The sequence below is a fragment of the Lagenorhynchus albirostris genome, chromosome 2 (genome assembly GCF_949774975.1).
Source record: "Lagenorhynchus albirostris chromosome 2, mLagAlb1.1, whole genome shotgun sequence".
NCBI lineage: Eukaryota > Metazoa > Chordata > Mammalia > Artiodactyla > Delphinidae > Lagenorhynchus > Lagenorhynchus albirostris.
The window spans coordinates 82,552,592-82,577,718 of NC_083096.1; the positions used below are offsets into that span (position 1 = coordinate 82,552,592).

The 25,127-nt window shown below is 40.2% G+C and overlaps 1 protein-coding gene across 2 annotated transcripts in view; it reads right to left on the reverse strand.

The window, feature by feature from the left end:
- The window catches only part of WDR3 (WD repeat domain 3), a 40,515-nt gene extending 22,562 nt beyond the window's left edge, over positions 1–17,953 (reverse strand). The window contains exons 1-12 of one of the 2 annotated variants that reach the window (XM_060139222.1): positions 17,902–17,953; positions 14,222–14,429; positions 13,023–13,232; positions 10,597–10,715; positions 8,891–8,969; positions 7,610–7,705; positions 6,249–6,362; positions 5,992–6,093; positions 5,002–5,099; positions 3,964–4,071; positions 3,212–3,442; positions 360–453 (exon numbers count right to left, since the gene is read on the reverse strand). In XM_060139222.1, the coding sequence (XP_059995205.1) occupies positions 360–453; positions 3,212–3,442; positions 3,964–4,071; positions 5,002–5,099; positions 5,992–6,093; positions 6,249–6,362; positions 7,610–7,705; positions 8,891–8,969; positions 10,597–10,715; positions 13,023–13,232; positions 14,222–14,392 (1,422 nt within the window). In that variant the 5' untranslated portion in view covers positions 14,393–14,429; positions 17,902–17,953. Of the gene's footprint in view, positions 1–359; positions 454–3,211; positions 3,443–3,963; positions 4,072–5,001; positions 5,100–5,991; positions 6,094–6,248; positions 6,363–7,609; positions 7,706–8,890; positions 8,970–10,596; positions 10,716–13,022; positions 13,233–14,221; positions 14,430–17,566; positions 17,865–17,901 lie in introns of those variants that run through there. The other variant, XM_060139220.1, reaches the window with a different exon arrangement.
- Positions 17,954–25,127: the final 7,174 nt, after the last annotated feature.

Consider the following 25,127-nt stretch of genomic DNA (forward strand, 5'->3'; position numbering starts at 1 on the left):
GCCACAACTACTGAGCCTGCGCTCAGGAGGCTGTGAGCCACAACTACTGAAGCCCGTGTATCTAGAGCCCGAGAGAAGCCACTGCAATGAGAAGCCCACACACCGTGACGAAGATTGGCCCCTGTTCGCGCCGCAACTAGAGAAAGCCTGTGCACAGCAACGAAAACCCAATGCAGCCCAAAATAAATAAATTAAATAAAAATAAAAACCTCAAAAAAAAGGGCAATGAACTAACACCCTCTCATACTATCTGGCCCTAATACATTTCCCATATGCTAAAATAGGAAGCATATTTCTCAAACAACTTTAAGAATACTGAGTAGAAAAAGTCCCCCAAATCCATGGAAAAGCCTGTTTACCTTTGTTCCTATGACCACCTGCCGATCACCAGGTACAAAGAATGAGCAAAGTGCATATTCGCAGGTCATCGTGCGAATACACTGCAGTGTAGACCTGTGAGAAAGAAGGAATAAAGAACTTGTATGTTAAGAGAACCTGCTTCTCCATCTGAGAGGTCAGCATGTACATTTCATACAAACTTAGCCACACAGAACGATCAATATGAGAAAGGATAAAGTCTGAATAACCCTGGCTTATTACAGTGAAGGGAGAAATTAGTAAGCGGCACCTAACTTTGTTTTCTTTCATGGCGGCTCCCAATCCTAAGGAACAGATTCTACGAAAGAGCTGAGAAAAGCATCTGCTGGGCTCAACAGACTGCCACTACAAAGAAGTGAGGCCAGAGGACTGCAAGTCGAATTAGCATACTGTATCCTTACAAGTACAGTTCATTTTACTGGACCATAAACATTCATCCATGCAACAAACAGATATCAAAGGCCCACTTCCTTCAACATTTACTGAATGCCAGGTACCGTTCTAGGTGCTGGAGATATAACAATGAATTAAACAGAAGAGGCCCCAAATCTCATAAAGCTTAACATCCTCTGGAAATGAGACAAATATTGGTGTAGCAGGTGCTATGGAGAAACACAGCACCTGGGGGAAGGGGACCAAGAGTACAAGGGTGGGAAGGGGATAGCAGGATGGCCATGTGATGAGAAGAGAGGGAGAAAGCCTTAGCCAAAAGGGGAATATGGTTCCATGCAGAAAGGGAGCACAACAGCCATGACACAGGCACGCTCCTGTCGCCTGTAAGGGATAACGAAAAGGCCAGGGTGGCTCCACTGGAGAAGGGGAGAGTGGTAAGAGGCAATGTCTGTAAGGACTGTGGCTTGTAGTTAGTCTTTGTGAGATGGAGCTCCTGGAAGTGATATAACTTCCATTATAAAAAGATTACACTGGCCGCTGTGTTGAGTATAGACCACAGAGGGGCAAGTAAGGAAGCATGGAAGACTGGTCAGAAAGCTATTACAATCCAGATAAGAGATGTTGGTGGTTTGAACCAGGTCATGGCAGCGCAGGTGATGAGATGTGGTTGAATTCCAGGTGAGTTTTGTTTTTTTAAACACTCATTTTTTTTTTTTTTAATTTATTTTTGGCTGCACTGGGTCTTCATTGCTGCGTCTTGGCTTTCTCTAGTTGTGGTGAGCATGGGCTACTCTTCATTGCGGTGTGCGGGCTTCTCATTGCGGTGGCTCCTCGTTGCAGAGCACGGGCTCTAGGCAGGTGGGCTTCAGTAGTTGCAGCGTGTGGGCTCAGGAGTTGCAGCGCACAGGCTCTAGAGTGCGCGGGCTTCAGTAGTTGTGGCACGCAAGCTCAGTAGTTGTGGCTCACAGGCTGTAGAGCGCAGGCTCAGTAGTTGTGGCACACAGACTTAGTTGCCCCATGGCATGTGGGATCTTCCCGGACCAGGGATCGAACCCATGTCCTGTGCATTGGCAGGTGTATTCTTAACCACTGGACCACCAGGGAAGTTTTGAAGGTAGAGCTGATAGGATTTGCTAATGCACTGGACATGAGAGAATCAAGAATGGCTCCAAGGATTTGGGCTAGAAAAACCACAGAAAGTAATTATTTACTAATATGGGGAAGTCTGTAGGAACAGAGGGTGGGGAGACTACTGAAGAAATGAAGATCACAAGTATGGTTTGGACATATAAAAATCTGAGATGCCTAATTAGACATCCAAGGGTGATACAAACAAAAGCTTTGGACCTATGAGTCTGAAGTTCAGGGAGAGGCTATGGCTAGAGATAGAAATTTAAGTGTCATCAGCTTATAGAAAGCCACCTGACTAGAGATCACAGAAAGTGAATGTAGACAGAGAAAAGTTTCAAAGACTCTGCCCTGAAGTATTCCAACAGTTAGAAGTCAGCAAAATAAAAAAGGTCTAGCCAAGACTGAGGAAAAACAACAGCCAGCAGAGAAAGAGGAAGTAATGAAATTCAAACTGTTTCAAAGAGGAGAAAAGTTATCAATTCAAAGACAGTGTCAAACGAAGCTTATTGGTCACTGGATTTTGAAACATGAACACCACTGATGAGATGACAAGAGCTGTTTTGGTGAAATGGTGGGGATAAAGGTCTGATGGAGAAAAGGAGTCAGAGGATGGGGGGAGATAATTGGACAGAGAGATAAGGATGAAACAGGATTACTTCCTTCAAGATGGGAGATATTACAGTGTATCTGTATGCTGATGCGAACAACCCAACAGAGAGGGAAGATTAATGATGCAAGAGAGGAAGGAAAATTGCTAGAAGGAGAAATATAGCTTGTGATTACCTTTTGGTTAGGAGCACCAACAGTCATAGGAAGAAAGATTATGTGGATACAGATGCAGCTAAGGTGGGAGCATATGAACATTTTCTAGATGATTCCATTTCTTCAGTGAACTAGGAGGCAAGGTCATCAGCTTAAAGGGGCTACAGGTGTGAGGTGTGAGGAGAGGTAAGAACATGTGAAATAGTCATCTAGGAAAGTGAGGAATGAGAAATCATGGTAAAATTACTGTAAAGCACTAAGAGCCTATTTGAATTTAGAGTAGGAAGTATGCTTGTGTTTTTCTCTAGCCAAGTACAGCAATAAGCTTCAGACATGGAATAAACTTACATTTTTTATACCAAATCTAAAAAGGCAATTTTTCCTACTCTAAACTCCACAGGCCTACAGTCAAAATGCACTGAAGATACATTTTGAGGGAACTGTATTTAGGGCCGTAACAATAACTAACCATCAAGAGTATTAAAAACTAACTCAAAGGGAAGAAAACACTATTGGATAAAGCTATAGAAAGCATCATTTCACAAACCTGTTCCATATCTTAACGGAATCAGCTGCTGCTGAAAGGACAGCGATATTGTCTGAGCTGAATGACAAAGTCCGCACATCACTGCGATGACCCCCAATGGTAATTCTGTTTGTCCTGACAGTCTGAGGAGCTGACATGGATGGATTCAGTGAATATAATTCCACCAAGTTGTTTTGCAGAAGGAAGACAGCCTTTAACTCTCCTTGAGGAGTATGAATCAAGTCAAAGGATCTGCATGAGAAAATATTCATAAATGTTCCAGCAACCATCTTAGCTCACCAGGTTAATTTTTTTCTAGGAGAAAAGCTTTGCAATGCCCTCCATCTATACAAAGTTTGAACAAGTATAAAGGATTTTACAAATAAGAGTGCTCTGAGTATTGGACAGTCGTCTAGTATAGGCTTTTAAGTCCAAGAAACCTGAGCTCAGATACTGGCTCTGACTTGTTTCTGTGCATGTATTCTTTTTTATAAGTGACCGCAAATCCTTTTGGAATGTGGGGTATACATTTTTCTTTTTAACTGGCAGCAAAGAACTGTAAGTAAAAAGCTAAAACGCTATCATAAGAAAACAAATATGAGATGATGAGTAAGTGGGCCCATGGTGAGAGGCAGGAGCTGAGGCCACGATCACCATCTCCAGATACGTAATTTGCAGAGACTGCTTACAAATAGTGGGAAAAGCCAATACAATTTTGTAGCAACACTTCAGATACTTCTCTCAGATACCTCAGCTACTACATTTTCACTCACTTGATTTTGGCAGAAGTTTTGATGTTAGTCACCCGTTGGATTTCATCTTGCAGAGTCATTTCAACATTGACTTCAAGGTCTTCCTCCTCCTCTTTGCAAGAATTTAATCTAGAGGAGAAAAAAAAAGACTATCATGCTATCACTTTTCTAGAAGAAGCTTTGCTATTACTTGAGTCAAGCTCTGGTCTGAGACCAACAACCTTTATTGAACCCGGAAGAGTCACTTAACCACACGGATTACCATGAGAATTAAACAATGTAGTGTACGTAAAAACGCTTTGTGAACCACAACGCAATTAATATGAAGTGTTATTCCATCCTATGGGTACCCTCAATAAACGGATTCTGAATGCAAAAGCCCATAAAATTTCTGGGGACAAGTCTTTATAGTTCAAACTATCCCACTGAAGTGTTTCTAGTAAACTTCTCTAACTTCAGGACTTTTTAGAAAACCCATTACTTTGCACTTATAACCCAACCATGCCAAAAAACCCCAGAGGTCTCAAAAGATTTGCTTTGGCAAATAAAAATTTTTAAAAACTGGTGACTTTTTATTTCTTTGAGACTTGATAAATTTCAACCACTGAGAAACTGATTTCTATGGCTATAATGACCTATTTATTGTAAGGTTATACTGCCCCCAAACTCCAATTATGTAACTGTCCAACCAGTCTTCCTTCTCACAGTCCCAAAGGTCAGCACTATGCAACCTGGATTCCTTCTGTATAGGCTGTTGTCACTGAAGACACACTGCTAGCCTCTCAGAATTAAATCATTTAGAAGCCATGTTTGAATATCTGTACTGCCCTTCTCGTTCTGTGTGGCTCTGAGTGCAAGACCTAGGAATATGATAGTTATGAAGCTGTATTTAGAAATTAAAAACTTGGACTACCAGCACTCCATAAAATCTTCCCTAGCATTTAATGGTAATTGAAAACAGAGTAAATACTCCTTTAAAGAAGCCATAGTTTTTCCTTCAGTACTATGTGGCCCACCCACGATACTTGTTGACTAGTAGTAAATATTAAGAAAACACACTTTGCTTTCTTTTTAGCTTTCTTCATCTTCTTGTCTATTTTCTTCTGAATTTCCTCCTTGGAAAGGATACGAAACACTTCTAGCACAGAATCAGTCCCCTAGAAAGGCAAAAGGTTGATGTGAGTCCAGGAGAGGCAATTTGTAATTTAGCTTTTTCTCTGTAAGAACATTTCTCTTTCTTCCCTTACTAGTTGTATTACCATGGACAACTTAATCTCGTTGGGATTGCTGTCTCATCTGTAAAGTGGGAATTCACCACTTTCTACAATGTTACTCTGAGACTAAATAAGAAGTTAATGCTTTTTACAGGGTGACGTAAGTCAGAAAGAGAAAAACAAATACCATATGCTAACACATATATATGGAATCTTAAAAAAAAAAAATTGGTTCTGAAAAACCTAAGGGCAGGACAGGAATAAAGACGCAGACATAGAGAATGGACTTTAGGACATGGGGAGGGGAAAGGGTAAGCTGGGACAAAGTGCGAGAGTGGCATGGACATATATACACTACCAAATGTAAAACAGATAGCTAGTGGGAAGCAGCCGCATAGCACAGGGAGATCAGCTCGGTGCTTTGTTTCCACCTAGAGGGATGGGATAGGGAGGGTGGGAGGGAGATGCAAGAGGGAGGAGATATGGGGATATATGTATACGCATAGCTGATTCACTTTGTTATACAGCAGCAACTAACAGAACAATGTAAAGCAATTATACTCCAATAAAGATGTTTAAAAAAAAAACAGAAAAAAGAAGTTAATACTTTTAAATTGTTTAGAAAGGCAGGGATGTTTGCTAATAATAAGAAGAATAAGAGCAATTACTGTTGTTGGGCTAACAGAAGTTAGGGAATACAGATCCACACAATACCATATAAGGAAATCTTAACAGGACCAAAGAAAAATTCACCTCCACGCTGAATATGAAAGAAGAACAAGTCTCTAAAGGAAGAGCCAAGTCCTTGTTATTTTCTTCTAAGCCTGGTACTCACATGGCAAGCAAGAATCCTGCCTGTCCGGTCGACTGCAAGGTTCACAACTCTGTCCCTTCCTTCCCGCATTATGGAACCAGCTTTTCTACATGTAAGGATGCGCTGCAGAGGAAGCAAGAGAAAAGATGAAGGTTAATAGTTCTGTTGACCCCTGAAAAGACATGATCCCAAGAAATGCAGGTGACAAAGATCTTCCCTAAAATGAATACTTTCCCACCACTCAACTCAACTGAAGGTAAGAAACAAAAATGAATTACATCCTCAGGAGCTTCATCCATCTCAAGGGTACCATCTTCTGCTTCATGTGTGTCCTGTATTCCAGGGGAAGACCCTTTGACTTTCTTGGGCTCTGGTTCTTCTGGGTCTTCAATCTGTTTTATAAAAATGGGAAAATAAAAGCTGAAATAGGGCTTGCCAGGTGGCTCAGTGGTTAAGAATCCGCCTGCTAATGCAGGGGACATGGGTTCGAGCCCTGGTCCAGAGAGATCCCACATGCCGCAGAGCAACTAAGCCCATGCGCCACAATTACTGAGCCCGTGCTCTAGAGCCCGCAAGCCACAACTACTGAAGCCCGCGTGCCTAGAGCCCGTGCTCCTCAACAAGAGAAGCCACCACAATGAGAAGCTTGAGCACTGCAATGAAGAGTAGCCCCTGCTGGCCACAACTAGAGAAAGCCCATGTGCAGCAATGAAGACCCAACACAGCCAAAAATAAATAAATACATTTATTTAAAAAAAAAAAAAAAGCTGAAATAATTTGTTCCAGGAGGTGATTTCCCCCCCTAATGACTTAGAAACCTGTCCTTATAGCCACTGATAACTTCCATTTAGTGATCTCTCTGATCAAACCTCTTCAACGACAGCACATTCATCAGAATGTGTTAAAAACTGACCACATCAAGAACACAAACAAAACATTATTCATTATACCAGCTCCAATAACTTTCCACAGTCTAAGGACTATTGTTTCATAACAAGGTGAAAAAATGATGACCTCATTAATTTTAAAACCTTCTTAGGTGAAAGATCTACCATATTCTAGAGAGAAAGATTCATATTGGCATTACCAATTGAAAGACATTGCAAGAGAGGTTACATTTTCTCCTTAAATAAAAAAAAAGATAAAACCTAGCCTACTAATGAAGAACCCATCAAAATGGCTACTGGACACAACACCACACACCTAACTCCAGCTAAACCCTAAGGTCTATAACACCTTTCATTCACGCAAAATCTTTGATGATCTGAGAAAATGTGACAGATCTTCTCAGAATATACATATTTACATAAACATACACAAATTTCACATAGATTTTTGTTTGAGGGAAGAGGGTCACAGATATTCGGAAGTCCATCCGTGGACACCCAAAGGTCAAGGAATATCAAGCTAAGAGCCCTACAGACTAAAACATTAACATTACCAAGAGCTGTCAGCCTAAAGCTATCCTTCTTCCAAGTGCAAACCACAGAATGAAGAAAAAAAATTGTTTAGAAATCACAGTAAGAGAGAATTCCAATAGTATGCGAAGTACTCAAAAATTACATCTGATTCTAAATTCAGCAAGCCTATGAAATTGCTAAAACATGACACTGCCCATGATCAGAAAAAAAGCAATTACCTCTTGCAGGTAAGCTATGTCCCAAGCCCTCAGCTCACTGTCAGAAGCCCCAGTGATGAGTCGCTTTTCTTCTGACACCAGAACCAACCCCCACACCTACAGGGTATAAAAAGATTCAAATAATATGGTTATTAAGGGACTCCAGGATGCATGACATGACATTCCAAAAGTCTAAGTACACTGTAGTGAAATCTCTTTGGCATTGCAAAGTCTAATATTAAGACAACCCTTTCAAAATACACTACAAGATAGCTCACTTTGAGAAAGAAAATGATCTGTGGTGGAAGTGTTGTTTATGGGGTAACTAGCAGTTTCTCTGTAATTTCCTATCCTTAAATTTAGATAATGGCTGTTCAGAATAAATCCTAACTAGAAGCCACTCAAAATAATGATTTCAAGCGTGGCACTTCTCTGATTTCAGCAGTGCCTTGCAAATGAAAGGTGTCCCATTAACATCTATCAGAGCATAATTTTTAGCCTCAAACATCCATGAACTAACTAAACAATGAAAACAACAGTACTGTTGCAAATCAAGAAAGAATCTGCTTTTCCTCCTCATTAATTCTAGGGTGTGTATATTCCTCATATATTCTAGGGCATATATATACAAAAATATATATAATTGAGTTATAATTAACAATGTTAAATTAGTTTAAGGCATACAACACAGTGATTCAATATTTTTATACATCATGAAATGATCACCAAAATAAGACCAGTTACCATCCATCGCCATACAAAGTTGTTAAAATATTATTGACTATATACCCTATGTGTAGATTCCATCCCATGGCTTACATATTCTATAGCTGGAAGTTTGTACCCCTTAATCACCTTCACCTATGCCTGGTATGAACAAAGCACAAAGGAGGATGCAAAGATGTAAAATATTCCCTGATCTCTACTGAACAGATCTATGTTCAGGTAATTATTATAATGGCTACAATTTGCTATTTACACGTCACCGGGCCAGGCACAATGATACACAGTATCATTAAACTTCCCTATGATCATAAAGGTGGATACTTATAATTTAGAAGTGATGAAACCCATATTCATGGGTTAAAAACTTATCCGAGGCCAATTTCTACTAAATGCCAGAGCAGCTGCATCTGCTCTGACGGTTGGCACTTTGTCCACCACTCCAACTTCTCTCTCTAAAGACAGTACATGTTGATTACTGTTAGCAGTAAAAACAAAGTCATGAAAGGGCCAGGGAAGAAACCATCTTTTCCTTTCTGCCTTGCTATTCTTTCCCTGGGCCCATGACCCTACATATACCTCAGTTCGGTGGCCAACCATTGTTTTGAAGCAGTGCTGGGTATCAAGGTCCCACCATTTCACCATGGTATCTTTCCCACTAGAAGAAGAAATAGGAAAAAAATCTTATTAGGAAGAATCACTGAACTAACAGGAAAATCAAGGACTTATTTGTTGCCTTAAAAAGACAATACACAGCAATGATATCTAATGCTACTATTTACCTGACCTTTCTTTTAAAAAGTAAAGAATCCTAACTCTTTATATGTCTATTCTCAGGTAGAAAAATAAAATGTTCCATCTGTAAGCACAAAAATAACCTTGAATTCAGAGTGCTACAGAACGCAGAACTTGACCAGTTGACCACCATTTCCATCGCCACAGCATCAACATTCCTTCATTCTAACACACAAACATCTTAGACCTCTCCTGCTCCCTTGTCTCCTATGTCCAGCTAGTCTCTAGGTCCTGAAAACGCCTCCTCTGGGAAGTCTCCAAGCCTCGATTCCTTCCAATCCATTTCTGTACACAAACCTGAAGTTAGGTCCTACTGCCCGAATTATTTTAATAACTTATCTGGTCTCTGTCTATTCTGTTCCCTCACATCCAATACATTACTGTCAGATAATCTTAATCTTCTAAATTTGCACTAACTCAAGGTTCTCTACGGATTCAAAATCAAGCTCTTCAGCACCATTCCCAAAACCTCCCATTAACTGGCACTTAATCTCCCTGCCAATGGGCTCTACTATTCCTGCCTCAAATGCCTGTTCCCTGCTTCTTCACCAATGTGAATCTAATATAATCCTGCTTCAAGACAAAACTGGAAAAAAACAAAAACCCAATTTACAAAGTCTTTGCTATATAATCCCACCTCACGGTGTTATTTCCTTTCCCTTACATTCTCTAAGCTATAAGGTGTATGTATATTCTAGTAGAGCAGTAGAGTCATTGCCTCACAGAATGTGTTATCTGAACAAGACACACTAACGTCCCTGCATCCTATCCCACAGGAACAAATCCACCACTGGTACAGCATTTCGTGCTGCTCCTCTACACTGCCTTCTGGTTCTTCTATGGTTCTAATTACTATGGTTCTTCTAATTACTGCCTGGCAAAACCTAAGATCCCAAACTTTCCTGGGTGGTCATTCCTTAGGAATGATAACTATTATATTAGGTTGAGCTATATGAAATTGCTGATATATGAAATTGCTGATATCTGACCTATCATTTTTAACCCACACAAATGGAAATTTCAAATGGTTCAACCTATGAGATGTTCAGAAGGCCTAAGTATGGAGTATGTCTCTTCTCAAGAGGCAGGCTAAGACAAACATTTGGTATTCGCATCTGCCCACTGCTCCATGTTCGGCTTTTCTGACTTTCTAGGGATCCAGAAAGTAGACAGCTCATCCTATACAAGGTCTGTTGAAGAGTTAAGGAATTATGGAAAAGCTGGTATCAGGGGAAAATAATGACAAATCAGAAAAGGGAATTAAAAAATGCTATAAATAACTCTGGACAGCATCTATGACACTGTTTGGGAAGGGAGGGGAGGGGAAGGGAGGGGAAGAGAGAGGAAAAGCAGCGAGAAGAGGAAACTAGCACATGAGCTTGAGTATAGTGCGGAGATACGAGTAAGGAATGAAACAAATTCCCTCTTTGAAAACCTCTCCAATGAATTCACCTAGAGAAAAATGGAAACGAAACTTATTATTTCTTTACCTAGTAACTAGCAGATTCTTGTCTCGTAGAAACAATGCTTGTGTAACAGCGTCCTTGTGCCCCTTTAGACGGTAGAGGCCACTTTCATTGATCACATCCCACACGATAGTATCTGTGTCCTAAAGGAATCAAATACAGAAGAATTTTCTTTACCACATAAGGCCTAACTTGACAAACAATATTTTTATTACAAAGTTGATATGTAGTCCTTATAGAAAATTTGGAAAACATACAGAAAAGCACAGAGGAACCAAACACCAGTTGATTTCACCATCCAGATATAACCACCACAGATATTTTGTTGTATACTATTCTAGTCTTTATGTATACATACATGTCGTTAACTGAGATCATGCTATTCCTATCACTGTATAACTCTCCTCCTTTTTCTCATTTAATATACTTCCATGTCTTTCCACACTGTTCTCATTTTTAATGGTCACATAATAACCAACCTTAAGGATATACCATAATTTACTTTAAATTTTTTCTATTTCAGCCATTTAGGCAGTTTCCAATTTTCTGCTATCATAGATATGTGGAAATGAACATTCTTGTACCTCTATCTTTGTACATATCTCTGATCAGAATAAAAACTAAAAAGGGAAATTCTTGGGTTAAAAGGTATTTCTATCTTAAGTCTGCAATTCAGGGTGATCTCCAGAAAGGCTGCACCAACCTAAAGGTCCACCAAGGATATGTATGACAATGCCAGTTTTCCCATCCCTTCATCTCTGGATATTATCAGTTGCTCAAAAAACAGTGCCAATTTCAAAAGTTGAACGGCTGTCTCAATGTTCATTTGATTTGCATTTCTGAATACCAATGAGAAATTCTGTACATGCTCTATGGTGATTACTGGCCATTCTGCACCTCCTTTGAACTGCCAAGTCATGTCTTTCATCTTCCTTTGGGTCTTATTTTTCACTTGTTCCTTGGTTATTAAGACACATTAATCCTTCCCTTTCATAGTGGAACTATTAAATACTTTCCCTTTTTCATGGTCCTTTAACTTTATTTTTTCCAGTTTTATTGAAAAAATAATTGATGTACATCATTGTATAAGTTTAAGGCATGCGGCATGACAGTTTAATTTACATATATTGTGAAATGATTACCATAATAGGTTCAGCTAACACCCATCTCCTCATATAGATATAATAAAAAGAAAAAAAGGAAAAATAATTTCTCCTTGGGATGAGAACTCTTAGGATTTACTCTTGACAACTTCTTTATAGTGTTTAAATGCACAAATGTTTTAAATATTCAAATATCAAGCGTTCAAATTTATCAGTCTTTTCCTTTATAATTTCTTTAATTTCTTTCCTTGCTGATATGCTTGAAGTCTTTTTCCACCTTGATATCAAATAAATATTTATTTATATATCTTCTAGTTTACTTAAAATATCATGGTTTAATATTTAAGTCTTTAATCCGTGACTCTTTGGTACACAGCATGAGGTAAAGTTTTAACTTTAAATTTCCCCCCAAACAGTTAGCCAACTGTTTAAGTCCTATTTCATAAGTAATCCATCATTTATCTACTCATCAAAAATGTCATCTTTAAAATATATCAAGTGGATTTGTTTCTTGGATTCCCATTTGGTTACAGTAATCTGACTATTTTGTATTAATGCCAGGTTAATATAACACATTATAAGTTATGACTTCATAATGCATTTTAATATCTGAAACTTCTTAAATCTAACCCTGAAAAAAGAAATCTGAAACCCTTTTATTTTTTCCCAAAATTCTGCTATTTATTATTCATTTGTTTTTTCAATATGTTCTTTTAAATCATTTGGTCATATTCTAAAACAACAACAAAAAGACCTTTGGGATATTTAAATTGCTTTATCTGTATAAACTAATTAGAACATATGAGCGTCTTTTCAATACTTTGTCTTGCCATTCAAGAACATGGTTTGTGTCTCTATTCACTCAAGTCTTCTGTTACATTCTTTAGTAAAGTTTCACAGTATTTTTGTGTCCATTACTTAACATACTTTTGTAAATGGAATCATTTACATTCTATTTTCTGATGACTGAGATATAGGAAAGCTACCGATTTTACCAAAACGAATGGCCAAGAATCATCATTTTGACTCTCCTTTTCCAATTTGTTTTGTTCCCCCCAGCTTGTGTACTGTTTTGGGTAGCATATCCACAATGATGTTACATAGTAACTATCATGGGCATCCTCATCTTGTTCCTGTATTTAATAGTCTTTTACCAGTGAATCTGACAGGAAACAAAATGAACCACCCAATTCATATCCATCCTTCTCACTCTATTCTACCATCTATACTATTTTGTACACCGAGTGCCCACTGTTTCACGCAACAATGTTTGTGAATAACCTGCTTCAGCAGTAGCCTTACACTCCTTTCTAGATTAAAGTCCGGGCACCTAATTCAAGGTCTCACCTTGGACCCAGATGCCAGCCTGCCTCCTAGCTGATCATACTTCAAGGAAGTGATTGCTGCTTTGTGTCCATTGAAGGTCACATTTCCTTCCCCACTCAGGAGACTGAAGATTCGGATAGACCCATCCTCATAACCAACAGCTAAGTGCAGCCCATCTGGGGAGGGGCACAAGAAAGTGACTTCGTGTTTAAGCCCCTGAAGGATGAGAATCTGAAATAATAAGAATTAAAAACAATGTAGAGGAGTTAAGCATGTCATCAAGGAAAAAGTGTGGGAATAATCAGGCACAGTAAAATTAAGAGCATCAATAATTCCAAATCGCTCTTATGAATAATAATGAGTCTCCGGACTCTATCTCAAGTTCTTTAATATAGAAATTATTATTTGTACAGGGTAATGAAACATTCAAGAAAAGGTAAAGCTATACTATACTATTTCTCCAAAGCTCTACATTAGCATAATACATGCCAAAATTTCCCAGGCAATGGAATAAATTACTAAGTCCTTATTCTATGTCAACACCAAATGATTTTCCATAAAGGGTTATAAACACATCCTTGATTCAACTGAGCCCCATCCCAGAAACCAACCTGCATGGCACTGGAGTGCTACAGTGATGTATCCCCAAGGGACTCTGGGGGACACCAAGTATCAAAGTATTAACCTCTTGGAGGTCACAAAGTGAGTGGACAAGATCAAAATGCCTGTATTTTGTTTGGCAGAAGTGGAAGGCTTGGGAATTCAGAGTCATACAAGATATCAAAGGCTAGTTTAACAACCGTTGGGCCTCATCTGCATAAGTAAGAAAAAGATTCAGTCAACATAGCAATATTCCTTTTAAATGCTTAATATTCTGTAACTAGTTGTGAGGGCAAGTAGAAGAACTTGAAAAATGGAGAACTGGTAAAGCAGAGAAAAACAAACATGTTGGGAATAATGATTACAAATAATTACCTGTAAATATCACTACAAATAAATACCCAAGAGGTAAGCTCTTTTGGTTGTGGTTTTCAGAATATAGTATAGAAGAGCACAATAGAATGTGATACTTGGCTATCTAGACCCAAAGGAAAAAAAAATTTCTAGAGGCACACACATAAAAAAAAAATCTGTGCATGACAAAGCAGAGCTCTCCCACTTCTGCCTCCAACCCTCAAATACCCATAAATCAATATCAATCTAGGTGATTTCTCGCATACCTTCTCTCCTTTCCTTAAGTCCCAGATGAAAACATGTTCACAGGCTGGTACTGCCACATAGCGTCCTTTTTCACCACGAAGTGTCACAAAGACAATATTACCCTTCTGGCTGCCAATAAGGCCAAAGACTGCACTGGCAACATAGCGTAGGTACTGCCTGGTGAGCCCCATGTTCTAACATCTGATACCACAAGTGAGGCAGCTGCACCTGCAAACAAAGAAAACTGAGTTCTTGGGTTCTGCTAGGCTGGCAAACACCAACTGCATATCATGTAGTTAAAAGTACATGACCTGTGGTTGCTTAACCTTCATTTACTTTGAATATATTACTGACATAAAATACCCAGACATCTCCATTTTTTATTCACTGCTGACTCAATGTGTAATCTCTCACTCAAGTTTCGGACTGGTCACACTGTCATGGCCACCTCACAAATTCTGACATGTAGCCCCAATGCAGCTTAACAATTTGCTTCTGCCCATTCAACTACCATCAAAGTTTTTACACGGAGACGGACAGCCTGAGACTGAAAATATTTATTGGTGAGCATTTATTGTAAACCTACTAATAATGAGACAGGCACTGATCTAGACGTTAGAGATATGGTGTTGAGTAAAACAAAATCCCTGATCTTGTGGCACTTACCTTCGAGCACAGTGGCTCTCAAACTCCAGAATGTATCTAAATCACCCAAGGGATTATGAAAACAAATTGCTGGGAACCACCTACACCGCACAACCCCAGGGCCTATTTCTGATTCAGTAGGTCTGGGGTGGGACCCAAGATTTTTCATTTCTTTCTCAAGTGATGCTGCTGCTGCGGTTCCCCGCTTTGAGAACTACTGTAACTAATAACGTGCAGGTATGCCCTGGATTTCCAAAGCAGGGCAGTCACCTGCCCTTGGCACACTGTTTTTCAAAGTTGCCATAGTTCTTGTGTAACCGAGCAGGACACTACAGGGCCTTCCCAGGTCAGGCACCACCGCCGCCCCCCACCCCTCGCCCCCCACCCCCGCCGCACCATGTCCTCCACCTGCCTCCCGTTAGTAGAAAACCTTTAGCCTCCTAAGCCTTCCCTGAGTTCCAAAGAGCAAATGTAATCAGAGAAGTGAGAAAATGCAGAAACAAAGGAATCAAGCAAGACAAAATAAAAATAGTTTTAGCCATTAAACAAAATCAAGGATCTTTAGGTTCCTCGTCAAGGGCCATGGAGATAATATTTTGAACCATATCCTAGCTGTTTTGCAGATACTGAAACCCCAACCAGGTGGAAGAAGTTAACTGAATGCTGACCACCAGCAGGTAGACTCCAGGCCAGTTGGAACTAGAAGGTTGATGGTGTTGACTCCCAATTACCTCACCACCAACCAATCAGAAGAATGCCCACCAGCTGATCACATGCCCCACCCCCCTCTCCCTCACCTTGACTTTAAAAACCTTTCCCTGAAAGCCAGTGCGGGGGAGGGGTGTCTTCTCAGCATTAGCTGCACTTAGCATTAGTGCACTTTCCTTCACCACAACCCGGTGTCAGTAGACTGGCTTGACTGCCCACGGCAGGGCGGGCCCAGCTTTGGTTTTAACAACTGCACTAAATCAAATTCACTGAAAACACTTGGTTACCATAAGAGACAACTGGTGAAGGAGATAAATTAAGCTTGTCTGCTCTTAATATGGAAATGTGAAAGGTATTCCCCCAAACACCGGTGCAACTTAAAAAACACAAGAATACTAAACAGAAGTTACAGCCTTCTTCTGGAGCTGTTTTTGTTTGTTGTTGTTGTTGGTTCAGTTTGTTTGGTTTAACGCTACAGGGTCTCTATTACAACCTGATGTTTTAGTCTACTTTAACAGGAAAATATTCAATGCCTGTACTAATACTTTCTTTTAATGACCACTTACAGGCCTCATTTTTCTTCTCCTAGGAACCAACATAAAGCCGGTTAAAAATGAAGGGAACATAATATTGACATGGCAAAAACGCTCTTCACCTGGGCCATTTGATCAATTCTTTACCAATTCATCTTACTCCTCTGGCCCCAGCCCCTTAACTGTAATTGTTGTTCATGGTAATCTTCTGCCATCTACCACAGTATTTTCCTTGGAGACTTCATACAGCATGACTAGGCCCAGGGACCCACCACATCCCTACTTGCAGTCTGGCCTACATACCTGAATACTAACTATACAGCTCCAAGAGCTTATTAGACATCCCCATCTGAACACCTTGCAGTATCACATTTAACGTGTATAAAACCAAACCTACCTTGCTTCCTGAACCCTACTCATTTTTTTCTGAGTCTAAAACACACAGCTCTCCAAGCCATTCAGGCTCAAAACCTTGTAGTAACCTTTGGCTCTTTAGTATTATTTAAACAGCCAATACTGAAAGAGTGCTTACTATATGGTAACTGATACATTAAAATATATATAACTGAGTAAACATATGCAGTTAATTTCATATTTATTAATTGGATTGATCATAATTAATTGAATTAAGTGGGTTAATACATGTAAAGTGCTTAAAAGGATCCTTCACAGTTACCTTGCAAGATTGGTATTCTTATCTCTATTTTACAGACAAGGAAACTAGACACAGAGACATGAAATAGCTAGCTCAAAGTCATTCAGCTGGTTTTAAGTGCCAAAGCCAGATTACAAACCAAACTCCAAAATTTCCTCTTTTAACCACTAAACTATTTCTCTTTGCCTCCGTCTTCTCTTTTGTCAGAAACTTCTACCTGTTTCTCTGAAGGAGGATCCTTTTCTCTTTCCACTACTTTCTGTTCCAGCTCTTTATCACTGGGTTCCTGCACTATGTAGCACCTCCACCTCCATGTTTTTCATTCATTTCTTTTAAAAGTCATTAATACTACCTGACTAATCTTTTCAAACGCACTAATCCTACCCCAAAACCCTTTAAGAGCTAAACAGTGTGCAGTTCGCAAGAACTCAACCTATCTATTCCTCTTTAGTGCTCGCATAAACTTTTCTGTCAGGCTAGCTGGTTTCCCTCTTTGTCCTGTCACCTGCCTTCTTCAAACTGTTCCTCCCACTTAGAACAACATGCATTCGCCCGTCTACCTAAGTGTTACCCTCTGAGGCCCACTTCCTTTGGGGCTAGTCCAATGCTCGAAGCCTTTTCCATTGCCTCAGAACTTCAACGATCTTCCATACATCTTGGTACTGGTCACTTGTGTCTCATATGCATGTTGTGTATATGACGCTTTTCGGAGAGAGCTCACGCCCTAACCTTCCTCTATGCCCCTACCATCCCTGCTTCTTAACCCACAGCCCCCGAAAACATGCTTCTATGATGCGCTGAAAGGCTGGACCGCCGGAACAGACCTGTCAGATGTCCCTAAATCAATTCTTCACTCAGGAGAGGGTGAAGTGGGGGTTCCGCACACCCACCACGCTGCCAGACCATCCTCAGGCGAGCCCTGCAGGCGCCGGGTGAACTAGCTCAACACGGCACGCGCCAGCTTCGGGTGTCCGCGGCCGGCTTCCCAGGGACGGCGGTGGGGCTCCCGCAGTGGCCCAGGTGCCCCTCCACCCCCGAGATCGGCCCCAAATCCCTCTGCCTCACCCGCTGCTGGCACCAGGAAGGCCTCAGCCAGGACCAAACAAACCCGAGGAGCGGAGCAAAAAGCGTTCGGCCGCCGCGCGCCTACGGTACCTACCTGGGCCTCCACGAGGCTCCGGGCTGATTGGACCCACCCGTCGAACCCACCCCTTCCGGTTCCGCTCAAGGAGCCTCTTCCGCCCAACGTTCCCTTTGCCTTCTGGGGGAAATGACGTAAGAGCTGGGCTCTGATTGGTGAGCTCCGGCCGGGAGCGGAAGGCGGTGTTTCGCCTGCCAGGGCTCCTGCGGCTGGGCTTTCCAGCCTCCTGCGACTTTGGCTGCTTTACCCGCCGAGCTCCTGGCGAGGCTTGTCAGGGGATGCCGCTCGGCCGCTTTCCACGAGGAACTTAACCCGCCGTGCCTACCTCCCGGATGGGACCGCCGGAATGCTGTGAGAGGCGGGACAGAGGCCGGGAAGGAAGGCGGGGCGGAGCGGGCCGGGGGCGCAGCGGGAGGCGCACGGGACTCGGCCAGGGCTGGGGGTGCGGGCATAGAGGGCTGGTTTTGTCAGTTCTCCGCAAAAATGAGCCTGGCGCTCCCCCCTCTGCTGTTGGTCTGGTTCCTCTCGCCCGAGGCGCTGTCGGGGAGAAGTTACCCACCAGAAGATAGAGGATAGGCAGACCCAGGCACAAGGGACAGTGGTGCTCTAGCCCCTGGGGAGGCGCGCGTCCTGGGGTGCAGGAGTCGAGTTTGTGTGGTCGCTCGTGTGGACTGGGTGTTTCACGGACCGAGAGCTGCTCGAATCAGGGCTGGGTAGGCGCTGAGCCCAGGATGCTGAGTTGTCTGGATCTCCGCAGTCCCTGGAGTGACATTGGTCTGGCTTTTGGTTTCCGCTCCTTGGTCGCCGGAGGGGGAAGTGACCAGGGCTGACTCCTCCTTGCTTGGTAATTGAGGCTTTAGGTGCTCTGTCACCAAGTGGGAATTAGCTTTTCTTTCTTGCAGTTTTGTCCGATTTTATTCTTGGGCTGCATAAAAGTGTTTAGAAAGGAGTTCTGATGTCTGTAGCTGTGGAAGATTAAAGCTAACATATAGGTATATAAAAGAAATAAGTCTGTGCCTTCAAGATAGCTGCAGCCAGCTTAGAAAATAGAGTTTTATCTATATTACCTGATTTTCTTCAGGCGTTTCTTGAGTTTTTAAGACATGTTCACCTAGTCTGCCATATTCAAGAAAATGATAAGAGTAGAGAATGAATATGATCAGGCTGTAAATAGATGTAACAGTGTAGGTGTTTGAAACAAGCCTCCGGTGGGTTGGATGAATGAGAAAGGAGGAAATTGTGGCAACAGACTTACTTCAGATAAGTTTGATGGGGAAGGGAGCATTTAGGTGAGCGTGTATGGCTAATATACGAAAAAATGTGTATATATATGAGGAAAAAACGTGCTTTAGTACATAGTCTAGATTCCATCTCGGTGACACCCCTTGTATTACCTGATTCTAAGAAAGTTATTTTACAGCTGTATAAACTGTAGATAACTACTGTCAATACTAAATCATTTTATTTGTAGGCATGAAAATTCTACATGTCTTTTAGAGGTTGAGTGGAAGTTTTGCCTCACGTACATTCATTTCAGTATTCCTGATCTATTAATGAGACGAATTTTGGAACTCCCTTTATCAACCATCTGGCTGGTTCCTTTGTGAGTTAAATAAAATCTTGAACCATGTTCACTTCTGTATTAAAATGAGTCATGATTTTATCTTTAAAAAATTAATTTAATATTATTAAATATTATGGGAAAGGACAATCACAAATGGAAAAAATAATTTTGTTTTATTTATTATTATTATGTTTTGGCCGCATCGCGCGGATTACCGGATCTTAGTTCCCTGACCGGGGATCGAACCTGCGCCCTCTCCAGTCCTAACCACTGGACCGCCAGGGAATTCCCAGAAAAAATAATTTTAATGAAAGTTGTCGTAAGCATCTTCGATTGAGTGCTAAGATAATGCATCTTTTAACTTCCCAATGCACTACTTCAAGAGCATAACCTTAGTTTCTTAAGTTTCAGAATTGCTAAATGTATTAATTTTACAATTGAAACATAGTAAAGTTCTTTTTACTTTTTGGATTCAAAACTTTAACAATAAGTTGTGCCAGTAAAAGCGTTTCAAAGGTGATGATATATCAATAAATAATAGTTAAATTGAGTTCCTGAGAAAGAACCTACCACGTGACAGTCTGTCAGAGCGTAAATGTTACTGCAAAACTAGAGAAACACTGACAGTCATGACACAGCACAGCAGACCCAGAACCTGCCACTCACACACATGTAAACCAGTACACAGGAATCATCTTCTTCAGTTTAGACATCGATAGATGAAACATAGTAAAGTTCTTTTAATATGAAGGTGGTACTACTAACTCACCATTAGAGAGAGCATGTGTTTGGCTGGTTTTGAATAATGGTGTTAAATTTGACCTGGGCTATTAACACAACTTAGAAATCTTTTTGTTATACTGTATTTATTGTTGACATATTTGACTGCTTCCATTTGTTTTTCCATCTAAGTAACTTTCTAAAAAGAAAAAGTCATTCTTTCTATTTGCATAGAATGATTCTTAAATATAATAGATTTGGTGTTGGGATAGAGGTATTGTGCGGAAATATCTAAGTACCTTGAAGTTTAAAATATTGAAATACAAAGACATAAAGACATAAAGAATGGTAAACCTATAATTTATACAAAAACAATGAAATAGAGCTGGTAATGAGTGGAGGTCAAAAGCATGGACCAGCTCTCTTTGTACTTTTATCCAGGCCTATCTAATCAATGTAAGCATTTTGAAGAATAAGAAAACGGATTTAAAGTTCTTTTGTCTTTTAAATGATATCATTTTCTCTTTATTCAGACAAAAAATCAGAATTTTTTGAGACAGTGATGCAAGACGTTCTGCCTGATTCTGCCCTGTCTTGAACAATAAAAGTCTAATCCCTCTAATCAATCCCATTAATCATATAAAGCACTATTTGGAGGACTTCTTAAACTAAAAGATGACAAGATTTTGAGAAAAAAAAAGATGAGCTACAGTGTAATAAGAACTGTTATATACTCATTACTATTTTGAATTGTAAAAGATACATGGTGGGTTCTCTTTATCCTCATCTAGAGAGGTACTGAAGATAACCCTTAAGATAGTATGGCTAAGGAAATAGATCTGATTCTGCAATCATCTGTTTGTTACATGTAAACTTTGAGATCCTGGGACGTAAATGTCTTGCTTCAGGAGCATTTTTACTAAGGTTTTGTGTTTGCTTATGGACCTGTTCAAAATACAGGACTGATCAATTGATTTTCAGTGGAAAGTCCCGCTCCTCTTTAATGTTATCCAAAATTCTGGCTAAAGCTGTAGATTATTGTAGCCTTCCCCTCCTCCTTTCCTTACCCGAGCACTCTGTATTCTATCACTGGGATTCCTAATTTGAGTCTGGGAAACCCCTCAGATTTTTTCCAGACCTGTGCTTGTATGAGCTCATCTAGTCACAATTTGGGTGATGAAAAGGTTTTTATATTTCATGTAATTCTCCAAGGGGTCTGTGACTCCAAGAATGTTAAGAACCACTGTTCCTTAAGGATCAGGGATCAGATTTTCCTGCCTAGCTTGGCTTTGCTGCTCCATTTGCTTTATTGCCAAGGTGTGTGTGTTGGGGGAGGGGGAGATTTAAATCTCTTTTTGATGAGAAAAATACATTTCTGTTTAGAGATGGAGCTGAAAAAGAATTCATTGTTAAATGCCATGACACTTTCATATAATGCCATTAAATTTGCTCTACAGTAAGAGCTCTGAACATTACCTATTACTCATTTTACACTCAGTATCTTGTGTGTCACAATGACTTTTAAGATCTTGGAAGAAGATCCAACAAACTATACTGACAAGATGTGGTTGGACATATAGGAGAACCACCAGAGTGTACTGTCAAAGAAGATAATAGAGTTTCAGGGAGGGAATAATCAATAGTGGATGCAGCTAAAATTTGATTAGCTCTTGGACTTGACATTTGGAGAATTATTGTTGACCTTGAAAAAGCAGTTTTAGTATTGTTATAGAGATGGAAGCAGAACTGCAGTGGGTTGAATAAATGGAGGAAAAGGAAGTAGAGCTGCGAAACAGATTACTCTTAAAGTTAAATGGTGAAAAGAGGAGTTTGTTGGTATTCTGAAGAAATGGGGTAGGGAAAAAATTTGAGAGTAAGAGACTCAGGGGAAGGAGAGATCAGGTGTAGTGAAGGGATACTTGATGTTATTACATTCTCTTAGAGGAAAGCTAGTCAGGTGCAGTAAAATGTTAAATGAAGGTGATTTGGCAGGCTTAAAAGTGTGGAATATACCCCCAAATCACTTGGAAGTTGGAAAGAGTGAATGAAGATAGAGACATTTTGAGTTGGAGAGAAGTTAAGATAATTTGAACAATGACTTCTCTTTTCTCAGAGCATCAGGAAAAGAAGGAAGGCAATGTGATATGATGTTATGGAAATGGCACGGGTTTTAGTGCCAGCTGGTCTTTGATTTGGATCTCAAGGTACCGCTTACTAGTTCTGTTACCTTGAGCTGATAATTGAACCTCTGGGTCTTGGTGCCCTCACTGTAAAATAAGTGTTCTGATACCTACTTTGCAGGATTATTGTAAGGATTAGAAAGCATATTTGTAACATATCTAATACCCTGTGGTTCACTGTAACTTCCACAGTTGGCCTTCTTTTGTTCCTTTAGTGTCTTAGGCTCTTTCCTGCCTTAAGGCGCCCAGATGTACCTTTCCGCAGCCTGTAAAACTCTTCTACTTTTGGTCTCAACTCTCACTATCTGGAAGAGACATTCTCTGCCTCTTCAATTTAAATAGCCCCCCCTTCTTTGTTGTAGGACACTTATCACAGATTTTAACTATGTATGTATTTCTACGATTATATCTTTGTGTGATTTTTGTGGAGCTATCTCTTCCATTAGACAGAGACTCAGCACTTAACAGTGCTTGAATGAATGAATGCCTGGGACATAATAGGCAAATAAGCATTTATTACCTCACAGTTTTTATGGGTCAGGAATTCAAAAGTTGCTTAGTCTTGTGGTTCTGGCTCAGGGTTTCTCATGAGGTTCTGGTCAAGATGTCAGCTGGGGCTGGAGGATCCAAGGTGATTCATTCCCATGTCTGTCAGTTCATGCTGGTTGTTGGCAGGAACTCTCAGTCTCTCCCCACAGGGGCTTTTCCATGAGCTTCATGAGTGTCCCCATGTCACGAGAGCTCACTTCCCCAGAACACGCAGTCCAAGAGAGCATGGCAGAAGCCACAATATCTTTTATGATCCATCTGTGGAAGTCACACACTGTCATTTCTGCAATATCCAGTTGGGTACACTGGCCAGCCTTATTCATTATGGGAGGCATCTACACAACGGCATTAATATCAGGAGGCAGGTATCGTTGAAGGACATCTTGGAGGCTGTCTATCACAGATGCTGTGTGGAATAGCATAGAGTCATCCAAGAATGACTCAAAACAGTTTTCTGTTAGTGTTGATGGAGGGCCAAGCTAACATAGGAAACCATGTATTTGTTTTGACAGCAGAGAGGATAACTTCTGATTTTTTTTTTTTTCCCTACTGGCGCAGGAGCAGATCAGAGAAAACAGATGTAGGCTTGATCTAGGTGTTAGGGATTAACAAGTCATTACAAGAGCAGACATTGAGATAAGTAAGAGTGTATCTTAATTCACCAATTTGTTTTTGGTTTATCTGATGCTCGTTAGAGAGTCTTTGACAGTGAGTGTCTTGGTCTTTGCCACACATGAAAACATCTCTTTATCTCAACAGTGGTGCAGGTGACTTTCACATTGGCTCTGAGAAAGTTATAACTTTTATTGTGCCTTGCTTGCTGCCAGGTGCTCTGCTATGCAGTTTTTTTTTAAAGATTCTTTTGATATGGACCATTTTTTTAAGTCTTTATTGAATTTGTTACAATATTGCTTCTGTTTTATGGGTTTTTTTGGTTTTTTTGGCCGAGAGGCATGTGGGATCTTAACTCCCCAACCAGGGATCAAACCTGCACCCCCTGCATTGGAAAGCAGAGTCTTAACCACTGGATCACCAGGGAAGTCCCTGCTGTGCAATTTTAATACAGATTATATCATTTAATTCTCACAATAACCATAGTAGTACATTACTCCTATTTTAAAAATAAGAAAACTCTGGTTTAGAGTCAAGGATAATATGACTGTTAGGTGGTAGGTCCTCAACCCAAACTCAGGCCTTCTGATAATGGAGCCCAAGCTTTTACCATTCTGCTTCTGCCTCAAAGTGTAATTGCATATGGAAATATTTACCTTAAAATACTGAAGAAACCGGATTCAAAATTGTACGTACCTTATGATTTTACCTATCACAGAAAAAGGTAGGAACTACTTTTTGGTATCTTTCAAATGTTCTGTAAGTGAGTATTACTTAGAATTGGAAAGAAAAGTTATTTTAAAGAAGTGATTTAGCCCTGTAATTTGACATTCAAGTTTGCAAAATGAAAACTAAGTTTGTTTTTAATGGACTTTTTAATATCATGGTTAAGAAATTTCAGCATGAGTTGTCACCAAAAACCTGTAGATAATTTTTTGAAATTATGAATTTCTGCAGGGTGTCATTCCATTGAGCTCAAGGCAGTTCAGCCATAGACAGTGAATGTAGCCTTCACTTGTACTCTGTTCAGCTTGTCCGGTTCCAGGCTGAATACTTGTGAACTGATCAACAGGACTTGTGGTTGCCTCTAGTTTCAAAGGCCAATTGGATGGACTAAACACCAACTTCTAGATAAAATTAGTTTATTTATTTCAAAATAATATCAAAGGAGTACTTAGTAACAAATAAGAATAATCCTCCGATACAATTTTATCCTGGTATGATCTACAAGGCCTTTCTGAAATTGTTATATAAATGAGCACATTTCCTACCACACAGTGTTGGTGCAGGAATTAGAATATTGTGTCAAATCCATCGTTCATTCCAATTAGTATCCCATGTCTCTCAGCAAGAAACAGCAAGATATTAGATATAGAAGGGCATGCTTTTTCTCCTTGACTCTTCACAAACATAAGGATCATACAGAAAAGCTTCTCAGGAAGTTCACATACCAGCTGTCATTCCCTAATCATCTCTTTGCTCTTATGTATGTTCAGTGTTACCAGCTATCTCCAATTTACCAAACCGACTAATTAGTTCTTAGTCCTTACTCAACCTTTCAGTAGCATTTAACCCTAGATGATCCCTCTTGAGCATTCTGTCTAAAGTTACTTTCTTCA